The sequence below is a fragment of the Carcharodon carcharias genome, chromosome 10, assembly GCF_017639515.1.
Source record: "Carcharodon carcharias isolate sCarCar2 chromosome 10, sCarCar2.pri, whole genome shotgun sequence".
NCBI lineage: Eukaryota > Metazoa > Chordata > Chondrichthyes > Lamniformes > Lamnidae > Carcharodon > Carcharodon carcharias.
In genome coordinates, this window is record NC_054476.1 from 28,221,516 (window position 1) to 28,240,540 (window position 19,025).

The 19,025-nt window shown below is 38.6% G+C and overlaps 1 protein-coding gene across 2 annotated transcripts in view; it reads right to left on the minus strand.

The window, feature by feature from the left end:
• Positions 1-19,025, minus strand: part of LOC121283534 (cat eye syndrome critical region protein 2 homolog) — an 84,585-nt gene that overhangs the window by 16,110 nt on the left and 49,450 nt on the right. For both annotated transcript variants that reach the window (XM_041198217.1, XM_041198216.1), the window contains exons 10-14: positions 8,255-8,387; positions 7,497-7,537; positions 6,945-7,036; positions 1,835-1,961; positions 488-834 (exon numbers count right to left, since the gene is read on the minus strand). In XM_041198217.1, coding sequence (XP_041054151.1) covers positions 488-834; positions 1,835-1,961; positions 6,945-7,036; positions 7,497-7,537; positions 8,255-8,387 — 740 coding nt within the window. The remainder of the gene's footprint in view (positions 1-487; positions 835-1,834; positions 1,962-6,944; positions 7,037-7,496; positions 7,538-8,254; positions 8,388-19,025) is intronic.

Here is a 19,025-nt window from a genome sequence, read left to right on the forward strand (position 1 = left end):
GTGCTGCAGGGTTTTATGATTTTATGAAGTCCTGTATTTCCTGTCACTTGAATTTAATTTCCATAATAGTGGGCCTGGTCAGCTTCCAGCTGGAAAACTGAAATTAACACTGCACAAAATAGCGCTCAAGCTGGGTGGAAGAAATGGCATTTCGGAGAAAGAGAAATATAGGAACCTGCCTCTTTTTTTCTGTAAGTATATTTTGTTACTGGGATGTGGACAAAGCTGACAAGCCACCATCTTTGTTTATTAACTGCCCTAAGATGGGGTTGATGGGCCATCTTCATTTCTACCCAGGTCCCCACCCTCCCTCCCCTCACAACTGACAGGTTTGTGAGGAATCAATCACCAAGTGTATTGTTGATCAGCACATGAACCACTTGTTTTGTCTCACTGAATAGGACAGCTTAGGGAAGAAATAAGTGGGATAAAGGCAGCACAATATAATATTACTAAAGAAAAGTCATCAGCCAGAAAATGCTCTTGCCTTTTCTTCCATAGTTTGCGTTTGACTTGGCAAAGGTAGCTTGTTGCAAAGCTGTTGCTGAACATCTCCCTTCTTAAGATCAGCAATCATCTGCGGGTCATTGCTGGCTGAATGACTGTTCACAAAAGCATTGACTTTTTCCATTCCAAGAACATGATCAGTTCCTTCAGTCAGTATCTCAGTTTCATCCTTAGCCAAGTAACAGGATTTACTTCTCTGCTTGTCTTTCTTCTCCCACATAATTTTAGCTTGGAAATCATCATCGCTGTCCACTTCATCCTTGGGAAAGTACTTGGCCATTGCTTTGGTGAAGCATCGCTCCACAGCTTGGGCCATCAGGGTGTACTCTAAATATGAGAAAATTATGATTGGAAATTATAAGTTGGAAGTGAGTCACTTAAAATCAAAATCTTCAAAGTACAACTGAAATAGTCAAATTCCTCATCCACTAATAGAACCCAATGTCATACTATCAAAACTTTAAGCATGTAGAATGACTAGTCATTTCTGCTTTTAGCCCGAAGTAGAAATCTTTGTATATAACAATCTAGTACATTTTTTTCATTATACCAGGTCAAAAAGTAATTTTCTATATATATTGAAAGGCAATCTTTCAATACTTGCATTAACTTGTTCCTTAGGCAAAGTCAAAATCAATGCATTCCCTGTGTCCCATTCTGTGTAATATAACTGTTACAATTATGAAGTTCATACAGTTATGATATTTTGGGACTGTCTTTAATTTAGAGTAAAATGAAGGGAGTCATATGACCTGTTCTGAAATCTGCCTGACAGTAAGCTCGGATGGTTGAATTGTTAGAGATTAAAGGAGACCTGGGAAGAAGGTACAAGTTGTTTACGCTTTGAGACAATGGCAGCAGTCTGTCCGCTAATATTGGATAGACTGCGAATCTCTAAAGTCCCTGAAAAACATTGGGAATGATCAGGGTTACACAGCAAGTGTAATACTGCTATATAGAAAATTTAGAGTTGAAACCTCTTTTTAACTTCCGAGGGGATGTCTCTCCTCTGGTGAAGTACTTATAGTCTCAAAACAATTTCCCCATGCCCTGCACCTCTGAAGCCAAGGTGATGGATCCCAGACCACAAGCAATGTTTGGTCAAGGACACAAGGAAGTAGGTCACTGACCTTTTCATCCACTAATGGCTAAGATCAGGCTAAGTATTGACCAGTGCCAGGATTTAACATGCATCATTTCACAGCATTACAGCATCAATCTTGTTCAGAGGCACTTGATGTAAAGGAAAGGAAAGTAGAAGTAGATACTTTCTCAGGTTATTAGGAATTTAATACAACCATTTTAGATGATCGAATATCAAACTAACCATTTCCTTTCCCATTGTATTGTTCACAGTTGTCAAACATAAGCCTGAAATCGGATTCAAAGTCCCATCTGCTACAGTATTTCTTTTCGGTTAGTTTATTTTCAATAGTTGAGAGATCCATTGGTTCCTTTAGAAAGCAGAAGGAATAAATAGAAATAAGCATTGCAGGGCAATGAGTATCATGGTGCTAGAGCGCTTTGTCAGAGATATATGCTTTTAACCGGCTAAATTTGGCCAATTATTACTTGCCACCATATTTCCATTAAAATAAAATGTGCATTCATTAATTTACACTAGTAGTAAGGCATTGCTTAACCAATTAATGTTATTTTGCATATCTTTGTATAAATATCAATGAGGGGAGACTAGAGGTAAGGCCATTTTCCCACAAAAAATTACTGAACTCAGGGATCACATACTTAAAAGGGAGTCAGACCGTATACTAGTCGAATAAAATTTGAGTTTTTGGAAGAAATCATTAAACTGTCATTTATTAAAACTGTATTATTAGTAGTTATTCAAATACCTAGAAATACAATGTAAAATCTCTAGGCCCAATACATAAAGCAAAGCAGGATCTAAACATGCATAGGGGGGGGAACCGGTCTCCGTAATGTTATTATGAATTTCCTGTACATATTACACTATCTTGCTTAGATATTTTTCAGCAGTTTGTTCTGATGTTATCTCCGCAAGCACTCCAAAATTGATATTAAGACAAAACTTGCAACTAATTGGCCATTTCTAAATTATTCCACAGTTCCAATTTAAATTCCACCACTTTAAAAATAAAAGAAAGCCAGATATTGCATTGAATTTCTCCTCCCTGGTCAAATAAATTTAGCAAGCATAGCAGTCAGGCTGTTGAGGCGTGGGTCAGCATGAGTTACATTAAGTTGGCATAGGAGGATATGAGGTGACATGGAGTGGGGAAAGGGACATAGCTTGGCATGGTATGAGGGGTGGGGATGTGGGTAGGGGTATAAGGTGGCATGGATGGGGGCATAGGGAATGTGTGGAGGGGGTGCAAGGGGTGTGAGGTGGAGGGCTGTGTTATGTTTTTGCTTTATTTTTAAGAACTTTGATACAGTGCCGGCGCACTGAAGCAGGCCTTCTGCCTAGCCCACCACCACACCAGACATCCTCAGCATTCGTTCCAGGGTTGCCCAGCCTGACTCCCAAGGAACCCCAACACCCTGGAATGAAAATCTGAGCCGGGAGATGTCCTGACTCTGCAATCCCAACAAAAATTCAGGCCAATGTTTGAGTTTTCTTATTTAATTGAAAAGCCAAACTTGTATACTTTTCAGTTAACAGTATACTTTTTAAAATTTTGAACCTTCACAGACCTACAAGTGAAAGATACTAATAAAGAAAGTGCTCTTTGCAAAGATAGGAAGAACTTGTGCCTCAGAACATTCCAAAGCACTTTGCAGCCAATGAAGAACTGTTGAAGTATAGTCACTGGTGTAACATAGGAAAAGCAGCAGTCAATTTGGGCACAGCAAGGCATCTGTTTCAACTGTTGATTGAAGGCTATACGTTGACCAGGACACTGGCAGAAATGCCCTGTTCTTCAAATAGTGTCATTGTTTCTTTTACATTTATCTGAGACAGCAGATGGGATGCCATGATTTAACATCTCATCCAAAAAACCAAGCATTCCCTCATCACTGGGTGGCAGCCACTGATGCGAAAATTCTTGTTTCATCCCTAGCAGCCCTTCTACTTTTTGTCAGCAGGTGAATACTAAAGGGTGGAATGCCTAACTTACCTGAAGAAATCAATTTATGACATTTGGATAATAGCAGCAGTGTTGGCTGATATCCATAACAGAAACATACAAAATAGGAGTAGGTCCTTCGGCCCTTTGAGCCTGCTCCACCATACAAGATGATCATGGTTGATCCTCTATCGCAACGCCGTACTCCTGCTCTCTCCCCATATATTTTGACGTCTTCAGAGTCTAGAAATCTATTTCCATCTTAAATATATTCAGTGACTTGGTCACCACAGCCTTCTGTGGTAGAAAATTCCACAGGTTCACCACCCGCTGAGTGAAGAAGTTTCTCATCTCAGTCCAAAGTGGCCTACCCTGTACCGAGACTGTAGCCCCTTGTCCTAGAACCTACCCAGCCAGAGGAAACCATCCCTGCATCCAGTCTGTCCAGCCCAGTCTGAATTTTATGTTTCAATGAGATCCCCGCCCTGATTCTTCTAGACTCGTGAATACAGGCCTAGTTGACCCAATCTCTCCTTATACACAATCCTGCCATTCCAGGAATAAGTCTGGTGAACCTTCACTGCATTCCCTCTATAGCAAGTATATCCTTTATGTAAGGAGACTAAAACACACAATTCTCCAGGTGTGGTCTCACCAAGGCCCTGTGTAGCTGCAGTAAGACATCCTTGCTCCTGTACTCAAGTCCTCTTGCAATGAAGACCAACATACAATTTGCCTTAACTGCTTGTTGAACTTGCATGCTTGCTTTCAGTGATTATTGTACAAGGACACCCAGGTCCCTTTGTACATCAACATGTCTCAATCTATCACCATTTAAATAATACTCTGCCATTGTTTTTCCTATTAAAATGGATAACATCATACTTATCCACGTTATAGTGCATCTGTCATATATTTGCCCACTCACTCACTTGTCTAAATTGCCTTGAAGCCTCTTAACATCCTCCTCACCACTCACATTCCCACCAAGTTTTGTGTCATCAGCAAGCTGGGGCCAAGCACCTGGTGTGTTGGCCAACAGTTTCCCTCAGCCAACAACACGGAGAACATGTTGAAGAGTAGACCAAAGCCTGTCTTACAGTTAAGTGCTCATATACATGTTAAATTAAACAAATTATTCTGAACAGAGATAACTTCTTCAATCCTCAGCTGGCTTCTCTTGAAGGATACAAGTCTCTAACTTAAGATTGGTAGGTTGTACATGATTGTTTAGGGTGGTATTTTTCAGTATACATTACTTGCTAATAAAGGTAAGAAAAGCATTTTTGCAGGCTGTGGAATGAGGCTTTAAATTGAACATTGTTGTATCAGCGGTCCTTAAGCTAAAATATTGTCTAAACCTTGTATAATTAGGTGTGCTCTTGATGAATACCACGTAACAAGACATATCATATCTCCATTTAGTATTTCATGTTCATAGGCTGATTACATTGGAAGTGTAACTATGTATTTCTATGTGGCAGAATTTGCATGGCTGCTTGACAGCATTGAAATTGATTGACATGCAGGTCCAAACCGGCTGCAAATTAGGATTTAAGTATATCGGCTGCACATAAAGCATTAGATACTAGAATAGTCATTTGTAGCACAGAACTTGAGTATTGCTGGATTAAAAAAAAAGACATGCTGTCAAAGTTTTTTGTCTTGCACTCCTCAAGACAGATATGCAAGAATACCAACTACAATTTATACTGCACGAGAAGAGACTGTTGATTGGTTGGAAAGTGGACTCTGATTTGCAGAGGTGGAGAATGCACCAAGGAACAGTTAACTGCCAACTGCCTGGTTTGAATTTAAACAAAAGCAAAAAGCTTTGTCAGCAAATCTTTTTCAGACACTAGAATATTGTTGAATGGGAACTGGACCACTCAAGGCCATATGAGGTTAATCACATCAGAACGCTGTTGGTGTTAAACTTTGCCAGATTGTATTTCATTGTCTTAGTTAGTATGTTATCATTGTATACTTGTACTTTAACACCTGTACTCTGTTTCATTTAGTTACAAAATCAAGGAGGAGTCTTGACAGTGTAGATGTGCAAAGGATGTTTCCTCTTGTGGGAGAATCTAGAATTATGGGACACAATAAAAATAAGGGGTCACTCATTTAAGACAGATGAGGAGAAATTTTTTCTGAGGGTCATGAGTCTTTGGAACTCTTCCTCAAAAGACGATGGAAGCAGAGTTTTTGAATATTTTTCAGGCTGAGGTAGATAGATTCTTGATAAGCAAGGGAGTGAAAGGTTATCGGGGGTAGGTGTGAATGTGGAATTGAGGTTACAACCAAATCAACCATGATCTTATTTAATGTCGCAGCAGGCTTGAGGGGCTGAGTGGCCAACTCCAGTTCCTAATTCATATGTTCTGTAAGGGGGTTATGTTAAACTTGTATAAAACACTGGTTCGGACTCAACTGCAGTGTTGAGTCCAGCTCTGGTTGCCATATTTTAGGAAAGATGTGAAGGCATTGGAGAGAGTGCAGAAAAGATTCAGAAGAATAGTTTCAAGGATGGGGAACTTCAGTTACACGGACAGATTGGAGAAGTTGGGAGAGTTTTCCTTGGAGAAGGTTGAGAGGAGATTTGATAGGGGTATTCAAAATAATGAGGGTTTTGGGCAGAGTAGATAGGGAAAAAACTGTTCCCACAGATGGAAGGATGCAAAATGAGGGGGCACAGATTTAAATTAATTGACAAAAGAAGCAATGGAGAGATAAGGAGAAACTTCTTTCCGCAGGAAGTAGTTAAGATCTGGAATGCGCTGCCTGAGTGTGAGATAGATGCAGGTTCAATTGAGGCATTTGAGAGAATTGGATTATTATCCAAAAAGGAAGAATGCGCAGGTTACAGGGAGAAGGGTGGAGGAATGGCACTAGGTGAATTGCTCAGAGAGCTGGTGCAGACATGACAGGCCAAATGGCCTCCTCCTGTTCTGTAACAATTCTGTGAAACATTACATTCTACAGTCTATTAAGCTTTGCAAAAAAAAGTTAATTGAAACTGACTGGACCACATAAAATTCACAGCAGACTTGAGTTACTGAAATTGAGCGAATGAAAACAATGAAAAAAAAATGACCCCTAGCATTCAATTCAATCAGTACATTCTTTTTAAATTCTTGTAATCCAAATACTACTGCGTATATTTGAGACAGTCAGTACCATTCTTGTGTATAATACCATGTCAGTTTTAAACTTTTGTTTTGACTGCCATAATCTTCAGTAAAATTCACACTGCTGCCCTGATACTCTAGGCAGTGCTAGATGCACATGCTAACGAGTTATACTCCAAACAAAATTACATTTATGGAACAGAAAACAAAGCTAATCTCATTGCTGCTTAAAAACAAATCTTTTAATCTGATGTACCTCAATGATTTTGTGGTAACCCGGTGCATAGGATTCATCCACTGGTTCATTAAAGGGCCAAGAATCCTTGTGACCTTTTACAGTATCCAGCACTGCAAGAAACAAAATGTACATTGGTTAAAGCAAATATTGCAAAATTGAGTGAAAGTTGGCTGCATATCTATGCAAACATGAACATTATATCAAATGTACACCAAAGAAACAGGTCATCTGGCCAAACTGATCCACGTTGGCATTTATGCTCCACACAAGCCTCCTCCCAGTCTATTCCTATTGGCTTTTATCTCCTATTCCTTTCCCCTTCATTAAGTTTCCCCTTAAATGTATCTATCGCTTTGGGAAAAAGCCTGAATACAAATGTCAGTCACAACTGGGATTCAAACAAGGTCCTGAGTGAAGTGGAAGGCTCTGCTTCCACAATGCAAAGATATTAACTGTTCAAGTAGATATAGTAAAAATCTTCGGTTGCTGTAGAAACTTAGACAAATTTGTCCTGAAGTAATTAAGTCAATAGATATTATAGCTATAAGAGTGTTTATAAAACATACAAACCTTTGTACATAGAAACATACTCTTCATCATCTGTATAATGCCTGAAAATAAATAAAGTCTGCATTAACAAATTGAGAGAGAAAAATTATGGTATTACGAAGATTCAAATCAAACTACTGCAATATTCATTGAGTTAACGAACAAATATACAGCAATTCTCCCCTTTGCCAAACTTCCCAATTGACAGGGAAAGCAGGTGCTTCTATGGTAGACTGTTGCTTTGCAAGTAGGGGCCTATGGGAACATCCAAGTTTTTCCTCCTTGTGAGGAAACATCTCGCACGGGGACAGAGATCAGAGGCTTACCATGTGTGAAAGTCACAAGGAATTGTTTATATCCTAGTCATTTTCTTGGTGCTTTCAATTTACTTCCCTTCTCTCATGAAGATATGAACTCCCATTAGAGTATAACTTTAGAGTTAGTACCAGCCTGTCAGTATCTTGCATCCACGTGGCTATTTTCAGAGATGGTGGTGACCATCTAAGCTGGAAAGAAATCAGGAGCAGCAAGCCCAACTGATCTTTCCCTCCCATATCTCATGGGGGCTGGCTGAGATCAGCTAAATCAGCACAGCCCAGGGATGCATCAGACAGCATCACAAAAAGATTGAACTTACTCACTAAGCCACCAATGAACTGTTAGAGGAAACAAAAAAACTCAAGAAGAAATGCATAAAGTTAGAATGATACTAAATTAAAATGTCAACAGATCGCATGTACAATTGTCAGCTATGTAGTGCAGAGCTGAAAACTTCTTACACTTCAGGCTTTCTCTTATCAGCTTCCTCATATTTGGCTGGAGAATGTGCTTTTGGATTACGCTTTCTCTTCAGGGTGCTTTTCACATAAGACATTTGTTTCTCTTCTCGTAGTTGACGACGCCTTGCTCGTTCTATTTTGGGCAGAGAAAGAAACAAAGCAAACCTGCTAGTAATAGTTGCCATTTGAATGCCATGCAACAATAACTTGCATTTATATAGCACCTTTAACATAGTAAAATGTCTCAAGGTGCTTAACAAGGAGCATTATAAAACAAAATTTAACATCAAGCCACAAAGAAATATTAGACAGGTGACCAAAAGCTCAGTGGAAGAGACAGGTTTTAAGAATCTTGGATTAAAGGTAGACAGGTTAGGAACAGAATGCCATAGAATCCAGGCAGCTGAAGGCATGGCTGCCGACAGTGGAGCACTGAAAATTATGGGGGTTCTCAGAGGGCTGGAGGGGGTTACAGAGATTGGGAGGAGTGAGACTATGGCAGAATTTGAAAACAAGGATGTGAATTTTAGGAAGAGACAATACAATACGCTGGCATCTCTATAGCAGCTTTCACAACTTCAGGATGCCCCTAAGGGCTTTACAGTCAATGAAATACCTTTTGAAGTATAGTCACTTATGTAATGTAGGGAATGTAGCAGTCAACCTGCACAAAGCAAGATCCCAAACAATGTGAGAATAACCAATATTATGACACAGTGAATGGCAAAGGCTGAGACGTTCATATCCCAGAGGGAAACCTGAAACAACTGTCATAATCCATTTTTGCAATTTGTAATTTCAAGATGCAGACTTTGAATGCAGTAGGAATAAGACCGAGTCTCATGGATTTTATATAAAACTAAATTAAACATTTATTAATTTTACAACAAATTAAACGCATACACATGGCTACAAATTACTATAATAACTTTTTAACAACTCCCCAAATTAATCATCCCCAGGTAAATCTCCAGTAAGGCATCAGTAACCCAGACTTTAAATAGACACCAGGCAAAGCACATTTGACCTTACAAATTCCAAATGAGGTTCCTTTGCAAGTTGGTTGGAGGCATACAGGTTGGTTAGGTCTTAAATGCCTCTACCTTACACACACACACAAACTCCTTTCTTTATATACCTAGCTTTCGCTTTGAATGTAAATTTTCCATTGTATCATTAGGTTTTTTGAACTTCAGCTCTAACAATAAAACCCCTTTCATAGCACTAATTCTATTAGTAATATAAACTCATTGCTTGGTGTCTCCCAGCTAGGTGCAAGATTTCACCCATTCTTTTGAATGGTTTATTCAACAAATGCAAATGTATTCTTTACCTTCTATCCTTACATTTACCTAATTAACATCTCAAACTCCTATACATCAAAGCACCCAGACTAGCTGCTTTAATCCAATCAAGCCACAGACCCTTTTACAATTCCCATTTTAAAATAATTTCCAACAACAGTGCAGGTATTAATCTCTTCATGACATCCCCTCCCTATTGAAAAATGAACCGTCATAATTTTAAAAGACAGCTTCACTTTTTTAATAACCCATCTCACACCACCTCCTATTCTTATTACACTCTTACATTACCAGATGCATACATTAACATAATATATATACACAAGTCCTTGGTACCAACAGAAATAATTTCAATCCAGTGTCCAGGTTTTTTTTTTAAATGTCCAATTTTCTCTTTAAGCTTCAAACTCTTGATAACGCATCTGCAAACAGATTTTCTCTACCAGCAACATGTATATCTGTAGATTAAATGGTTGTAATAATAGGCTCCACCTGAAAAGTCTTGCACCTTTGTCTTGAAATTTGTCCAAAAACTTTAAAGGATTGTGATCTGTATAAACAATTATTTTTGACAAATTGCTTGCCACATAGATGTCAAAATGCTGCAATGCTAACACCAAACCTAACATCTCCTTTTCGATTGTTGAATATCCTCTCTGTTGTGCATTCAACTTTGTTGCAAAATACCCTATCGGTTTTTCAATTCCAATGTCATCATCTTGTATTCGATTAAGTAATTCATCCAGATGCTGTAAATGCTCCTCCCACGTCTGACTTAGAACTATAAAATCAAAATAAATAGCACAATTGCTAGACCTGCAATTACTTTTATTTGCGTTCTTCATACCAAACGGCAAGACTTTAAACTGACGTAGTCCGCTTGATGTCACAAAAGCCGACATTGCCTTTTGCTCTCTCCGATAACGGTACTTGTTAATATCCTTTTAGCAAGTCAATCTTTATGATAAATTTTGAATGTCCCACTTTCTCAATGCAATCTTCCAACCATGATATCGGGGAGGAATCTGCTTTCGTCACCACATTCACCTTTTGATAGTCCACACACAGTCTGTGTGTTCCATCCGGTTTCAGTACCAGTACAATGGGCGAACTCCAGTTACTGTAACTAGACTCAATATCATTTTGAAGCATGAAATCAATTTCTTTCTGCACTGGTGATAACTTTGCCAGATTTAATTTATGAGGATGTTGCCTTATTGAAAATAAAGTTGTACAGACACATCATGTATTGCTAAATCCTTCCTCCCCAACTTATTCCCACAAATAGGTTTTTGTGACTGCAATAGCTTTTCCAAATCACTGACGCTGTCTAGAGGGTAACTCAAGTACCCCTTCATTATCCAATTTGATTATAGGAAAATCAATTTCAGAGTCCTGCACCTCTTTCTCATCATCCACCATCACTAATATCTCCTTTTGTTCCTCTTCCCTGTATTTTTAAATCATATTTACATGAAACACCCTCTGCTTCTTTCTTCTATTTGGAGTATTTATTAAATAATTTACTTCACTCAATTTTTTTTCGATCCTGTAAAGTCCATTAAACCTTGCCTTTAATGAGTCATTCAGTACTGATAACAGAAGTAGCACTTTCTCTCCAGAAACAAAACTGCAAGTTTTAGTTTTCTTATCTACCTTCCCTTTCATCACTTGCTGTGATGTCTTTAAATGTACCCTAGCCAACTCTCACACACTGTCCAATCTCTCTCTGAAGTTTGATACATAATCCAAGAGAGAAGTTTCTGGATTTTGACCCACCAATTTCTCATAAATCAATTTCAGTGGTCCCCTGACTTCATGACCATAAACTAGTTCAAAAGGCCTAAAACCAGTCGATTCATTAGGAGCGTCTCTAATAGCAAATAACAAGAAAGGAATTCCTCTATCCCAATCCTGTGGATAATCCTGACAGGACGATCTCATCATAGTTTTTAAAGTTTGATGCCATCTTTCCAAAGCCCTTTGTGACTCTGGATGATAAGCTGACCTAAATTGTTTTATCCCCAAACTGTTCATTACTTCCTTAAACAGATGTGACATACAATTTGAACCTTGATCCTTAGGTAAGCCATATCTTGTTAAAAAAATATTAGTTAACTCTTCCACAATCATCTTAGCTGTACTATTTCTTAAAGTTATTGCTTCAGGAAACCTGATAGACACATCCATTATTGTCATTAAGTGCTGATTTCCACTTTTAAGAGAGGCCCTACACAATCAATCATGACCCTAGTAAAAGGTTCTTCAAATGATGGTATTGGGATTAAAAATGCCAGCTTAATCACTACTTGTGGTTTTCCTATAACCTGACATGTGTGACATGTTCTACAGAATTTGACTACAACCCTATGCAATCCTGGCCAATAAAAATGTTTCTGTACTTTTGCCTGTGTCTTTCTAATTCCTAAATGTCTCCCCATTGGAATTCCATGAGCAATCCTCAGAATCTCGTTTCCATACCCTAATGAGAGAACAATCTGATGTACCTCCCTCCAGCTTTCATTTGCTGAAACATGATCCGGCCTCCATTTTCTCATTAAAATATCGCCCTGAAGGTAATAACAAATTAGAATGCCTTTTGCTTCTGTTTCTGAGTAAGCTGCCTGATATAACTTTTAATTGCAAATTCTCCTGCTGCAACTTAATTAACTGCCTTGAGTTAAACACTTAAGCTGAACTGTCCTCTCCTGTCTCTTCTTGAACAATGTTATCAAACATAGTCCCTGCTAATTGGACTACCTGTCCTCCTTATTTATCTTGTTCTTCCTGATGAGCTTTTGATATCTGTATCACACAACCAGGAAACAATTCAGGATGCTCCTTCTGTAACACCTCCGTTGAAAACACTTCTCCAGGTTGCTCAACCACCAGACATCACCCACATTTGTGATCCAGCTATATCATTACCCAGAATAAACTGAACCCCTGCAATGGACAACTTTTCCACTGCTCCAACAATAACTTTGCCAGCTTTCCATTTACTCTTTAAATTTATCTTCCACAATGGAATAGATTTAGCATCTCCATGAACACCCCTTATTCACCTGCTCCTACAACACTCCCTCTGAACAACAAGTATCACTATCCCACAACACTAAGGATTGACTAGCCCGTGTCTCTTAAAATTTTAACATCTTTACCCCTACTCCACTTTGTACACATAGAAAGATTTTCCCTTCACACAAAAAACCTTTAAAAATTTCTGCAACCTGCTCCTCAGAATTCTCTTGGGTAAACTGTGAACACATTTCTACTTCTTTACCTGTCACTGATTCTCCCTGTTTTACTTGTACACCAATCACTGGTTTCTCCTGTGCCTTAACCTCAGAACCCACAGTACTTTTACTTCTAGAGCTTTTCTGCACCCCAATAATTCCAAAAGATTTTCCCTGCAATTTCCAACACAATGACTTTATCACAATGAAAACACCTCACTTCTACCTTCAGCACCTTCCTTTTTATTGAGAAAAAACTTCCTGGCAATTTCCAGCTACTCCTCCTCTTCCTTGGCTACCCACCTTCCTTTCATCTTACCACTTTCTATCCTTTTCCAATTTAAAAGGGTGACGAGAAAAGGTTTAGCTCTATGAACTAACTCAATCATCAGCTATCTCTGCTGCTTGCCTTGCAGAATCAACCCTCTGTTCCTCCACGAATTCTCACTAATGAGGGTTTGAGTCTTTAAATTCTTCCAAAAGAATTACTTCCCTGAGAGCTGCATATGTTGTCTCTATTTTTAATGCTCGTATCCACTGGTCAAAATTACTTTGTTTTAGTCTCTCAAACTCAATATAAGTTTGCCCAGGCTGTTTTCTCATATTCCTAAATTTCTGCCTGTACGCCTCAGGAACTAACTCAAATGCACTCAAAATAGCCTTTTTCACCACATCATATTTTACCAATACTACTCTGATAGAAAAGCATATACCTCATGCGCTCTATCCACCAACTTAGACTGTAACAACAACATCCAGTTTTCCTGCGGCCATTTCATCTGTTTAGCTATCTTCTCAAATGAAATAAAGGATGCTTCAATATCTTCTTCCTCAAACTTTGGAATAGCTTGTGCAAATCTAAACATCTCTCTACTGGGTTCTACTCTGGAGATAAGTCCTTCCTCGCCTCTTGGCGTCTCTTTTTTAACTTCCAACATTTTCAGTTGAAATTCTCTATCTCTTGTTCTCTTTCCTCCTCCCCTATCTTCGCAATTTCTAACTCCTTTTCCTGTTTTCTTTCTCTCTCCTGCCTTTCTGCCTGCTCTCTTTGGAATGTCCTGTTTCTTTCCTTTGCTTCTAATTCAAGTTTTTTCAGTTCCTCCGCTTGTTCAAGTGTTTCCATTTGTAACTGAAGCCTCACCACCTCCAGCTATGACTCACTAGTGTCAGGTAGCACTTCCAACTGTAGATGCTGTGCTATACCTTTATATCTGATTTCCTAGCCCCCACAGGTAACCCCAATTGTAATTTATCCGCCAACTCTTAACTTATTCTTGGATGTGTTTTATAACCCAGTTATATCTTCTACTCCCAGACACGCCTCAGCAATTGCCAAAACCATCTTGCAGTCTCACCAAGTATAAGAAAAAACCTCACCACGTATAAGAAAAAACCTCACCACGTATAAGAAAAAACCTCACCACGTATAAGAAAAAACCTCACCACGTATAAGAAAAAACCTCACCACGTATAAGAAAAAACCTCACCAACTCCTGAATTCAAAGTGCTTCTCATACTCGTAACCTTAAGATTCACCAGTTCCAGCCCAAACCAATCAAGGAATTACAAATATTATCACGCCAAGAACCCCCAATTGTTATGACACAGCAGTTGGTAAAGGCTGAGTTGTTTAAATCCCAGAGGGAAACTTGAACAACTGCCATAATCCATTTTTGCACAAATTTAAACATCTCCCTGCTAGGTTCTACTCTAGAGATAAGTTCTTCCTCACCTCCTGGCGTCTCTTTAACTGCTAACATTTTCAGCTGGGATTCTTTCCTCCCTCTCGATCTTCACAATTTCTAATTCCCTTTCTGGTTTTCTTTCTCTTCCCTGCCTTTCTGCCTGTTCCCTTTCCTTTTCTTGCAATTCAATCGCTTTCATTAGCAACTGAATTTGAGCCCAATCCAATGAGCCACCCTTTGGAATACTGTCTCTCAGGTATACCTTCCAATTTTAAATGCTGTGCTATCACTTCAATTATGTCTGATTTCCTAGCACCCGCAGGTAACCCCAATTGTAAATTATCCGCCAACTCTGTTAACTTACTCTTGGTTACTTTTTGTGACTCAGAATTATATCTTCCACTTCCAAAAAAGATTTAGCCATGGATACAGCCATTTTTGCAGTCTCATTGCTTCTAAATAAAAACTCCACAACTCCTGAATTCAAAGTGCTTCTTGTACTCATAGCCTTAAGATTCACCAGTTCCAAACCAATCATGGAATTTCAAATATATCCTAAGAGCCCACAATTATTATGATACAGCTGATGGTAAAAGCTGAGTTGTTCAAATCCCAGAGGGAAACTTGAAACAACTGTCACAATCCATTTTTGCAATTTGTAATTTAGAGGTGCAGACTTTGAATTCAGTAGGAATAAGACCACCGAGTCTCGTGGTTTTTGTATAAAACTAAATTAAACTTTTATTAATTTTACAAAAAATTAAACACATACATATGGATACAAATTACTACTATAATAACTTTTTAGCAAATCCCCAAATTAATCATCACCAGGTAAATCTCCACTAAGGAAACAGTAACCCATAGACTTTAAATACACATTTGACCATACAAATTCCAAATGGGGTTCCTTTGCAAGTTGGTTGGTGGCGTATAAGGTTGGTTAGGTCTTAAATGCCTCTAACTTACACATACACAAACTCCTTTCTTTATATACCTAGCTTTCCCTTTGAATGTAAATTTTCCATTGCATCACTAGGTCTTTTGAACTTCAGGTCTTCTAATAAAACCCTTTTCATAGCACCAAATTTATTAGTAATATAAACAAATTGCCTGGTGTCTCCCTGCTTAGTGCAAGATTTTACCCATTCTTTTGAATGGTTTATTCAACAAATGCAAATGTATTCTTTACCTTCTAGTCTTATGTTTATCTAATTAACATCTCAAACTACTATACCCCCCACCTTAAACCAGCTTATATTTCACCTCTCTCCTAATATTCACTCAGTTCTGTTGAAGGGTCATAAGGACTCAAAATATCTACTCTTTTCTTCTCTGCCGATGCTACCAGACCTGCTGAGTTTTTCCAGGTAATTCTGTTTTTGTTTTGGATTTCCAGCATCCGCAGTTTTTTGTTTTTATTATACATCAAAGCACCCTAGCTGGCTTTAATCCAATTAAGCCACACACAGACACAACTATAGACACAGACCCCCACTACAATTCCAATTTAAAAATAATTTCCATTAGCATACAGACATTAATCTCTTCATGACACCAAATAGCCTTTTTTTGGATGATATTCATAAGGAATAATGAATGGACTTTTTTATGTTCTTCATTCAAGAAATGCAAACACCAGATACCAATTATTCTTAGTTATGTCACTGAGAGCAAGAGTTCCATGATTAGAAAGCACTGCACCTTCACCATAACAGTGCAAGTTGGAACCGCTGACAATTAACTAGAATATCTGTGTCATCAACAGGAACAAGCCAAGGCACGATGTACAGTAACTATGAGCATTTGGAACTTTTCCCTCCTATGGGGAGGGAAATTGTCATTTAAACTGTGGAACACTTTCACTGACACAATTAAGGGAAAAAGAGAAAACTGTGGCACCAAATATATGCCGAACTGCTTTCATAAACACAATTCTCCCCGCTACAACCCAAGTGAAACATAACTCATCCATATGTGTATGAAAAATAAGGCTTCCCAATAGAGATAAAAGTCTGCTCTGACTGCCTCTCATATAATGCTATCTACACATTTACAAACATACCAACACGCTTAGTCCAAATTGCAACAATTTAGATTTATACAGCACCTTTAACATAATAAACATACCAAGGCACTTCATAGGAGCATTAAGGAACAAAGGTTAAATTATCACACACCTTATTGAGACTGAAAGATAGGGGGCTTTACAGACAAAATAAGTCGCACTATTCATCGACCAGTTTACAAAACTTTGTTCTTTTCTCCCAAAAACCTCGTCTCAGATGAGTTATTTTGTTTTACCTTTGTAATAAAGATAAATATTGTATTAGGGAGTCAGCATAGCTTATGGGAAAGAGATCAGTGAGAATCTTGAAATTGAAAATCTTTTGAGGAGATAGCCTTTGTTACACGGTGCTGTTTATTTAGATTTCAACAGCAACCTAATGTCTGTGATGTGAGTTATTTTAGTGCAGTCTGGATATTGTAGTTTCAGCACAGTGAAAATGTGATATACACAACACACATGTACACACAAAGGTGCTGTAAGGAAAATTTCTGAAAGATATTTCTAACAGAATTAACTTAATGAGTGAGCTTAGTGATTTTCCACCCAGAACAGTGTACTTTGTTGTGCATTTATGCCATGTATGTTTTTGTGATCATTGTACAGGGACCTCAGTGAAGGAAGAAAATGGAAGTTAAAAAAGTAAGAAATCATTTTGAGCTTGTTCTGTAGTATGACAACTCCAGATTGCTTTGCATTTTTAAAAAATAATTTAATTGGATTTTTTTTTGTGGTGTTTGCTACTTAAGAGTTTGTTAAGTCTCCTAACCCATCTAGTGAATGAACAGGGGATTTAAATAGTTTGCCTTCGGATTAATTGTATTTAGCCAACTAACAGGGATCACTAACAGTTAGCAGTTGTAAAAACCAGTTACAATTTTACAGGGCAACAAGTAAACTGCTCTGAAGTGCATGCTAGATTCCACACCTTCACCTATGTCCTAATCCAAAAAAAAATGAACATGAAGAGCACAAGAGCATTTATTTTACAAAATAATTTATTCTCAGATATGAGCAACATTGGCAAGGACACATTTATTGCCCATCCCTTGTTGCCCCAAGGTGGTGGTGAGGGGACCTACTTCTTGAATCAGTGTGACAGTTCTGCAGTAGTTTACTACAACTTAGTGGTTAATGAGAATAAATTAGAGAGCAATCAAGACTCAACCATGTTGGTATGGGATTGGGGCTACATACGGACTAGAGTGGTTAAGGATTGCAGGTTTCCTTCCCTGACAGAACATTAATTAGTAAGCCAGTTGGGATTTTGAGACTCTAAGCTTCAGGAAGCTTCGTGTGTCGGCGGCTCAGCTGCTTCCTCAGGACGGCGGTCGCTTCCTCGGTGTCTGCTTGTCGCCTCTTCTCCATCACCTCCCTCTCATGCTTTTAGCGAGGAAGAAAAAAGGAAAAAGCTCCAGTGGTTTTAAAAATCCTCTAAGCTTCAGGATCAATTTTACTGATGCTAGCTTTTTGGTTCCAGATTTTTAAAACCAAATTTGAACTTTTAGTGAAGAAATCCGGATTAACACCCAACTTTACTCACAAAGGCTGCCTCAGTATGTTAAGACATTAATATCCTGGAACCGGTGTTGTAACTACACCAGCTAAGTGAATAACCAAACTACCCAATCAATCAAATCAAATACAAGCATTAAGTGTGAATAAGTTTATGATAAACCCTAATTGCAGTTAGGAGGTGCATATATAAATTTCCTTTAACCAGTCAAATTTTAAACAGCAACCTCAGCCCCTCTTGCCATAAGTGGAACCAGGGAGATATACATTCGACTCAGTCATGTTTCTTTATAAAGTTGTAAAGTTCACTATAACACCATTCTCATGGTTTTCATTGGTTCACTGCTTGCTGTCACACACAACCAAGGTGCAGCCAACGGATCCTACCACAAGTCACTGCCGGAAAGAACACCCACTGACCTGTGCCCTACAGTCAGCACAACCTTTCAGCTGACTTCTCTGCTCGTGTTTTCCTCCTCCCACCCACTCTCACCATTGAAGTCCCTGGTGTCAACCACCACTGCCTGGGAACTCTAGCTGCTCCTCTGCCCTTGCTCCCACTCGCCTTTACTGCTGAAACCCCTGGTCTCTGCTGCCATCACCACGAGAGCCTCATACTGCTTCAGCACTGGCACCATCTTCTGCCGTTAGATGGAGCCAGGTCACTCGAAACCAGATGGCTGGTGAGTGCAACCTTGTTAAATTTATATTCCTTTTAAATTAATACATTTATTTTATTTTAAAAAGCTATTTCATTATAAAATGCAGAAATTTAGGCATGTACAGTATTTCAACTTACAGTATATTTTTATTGAGGAAAAATGCCCAAAAGAACCAGTCTACAGTTTGTACATTGTTATTTGTATATTATTTAAATGGAGAGACACTGGGGAACTCTGCGATGCAGAGGGACCACAAGTTAGTATGCAGGTACAGCAAATGATTAGGAAGGCAAATGGAATG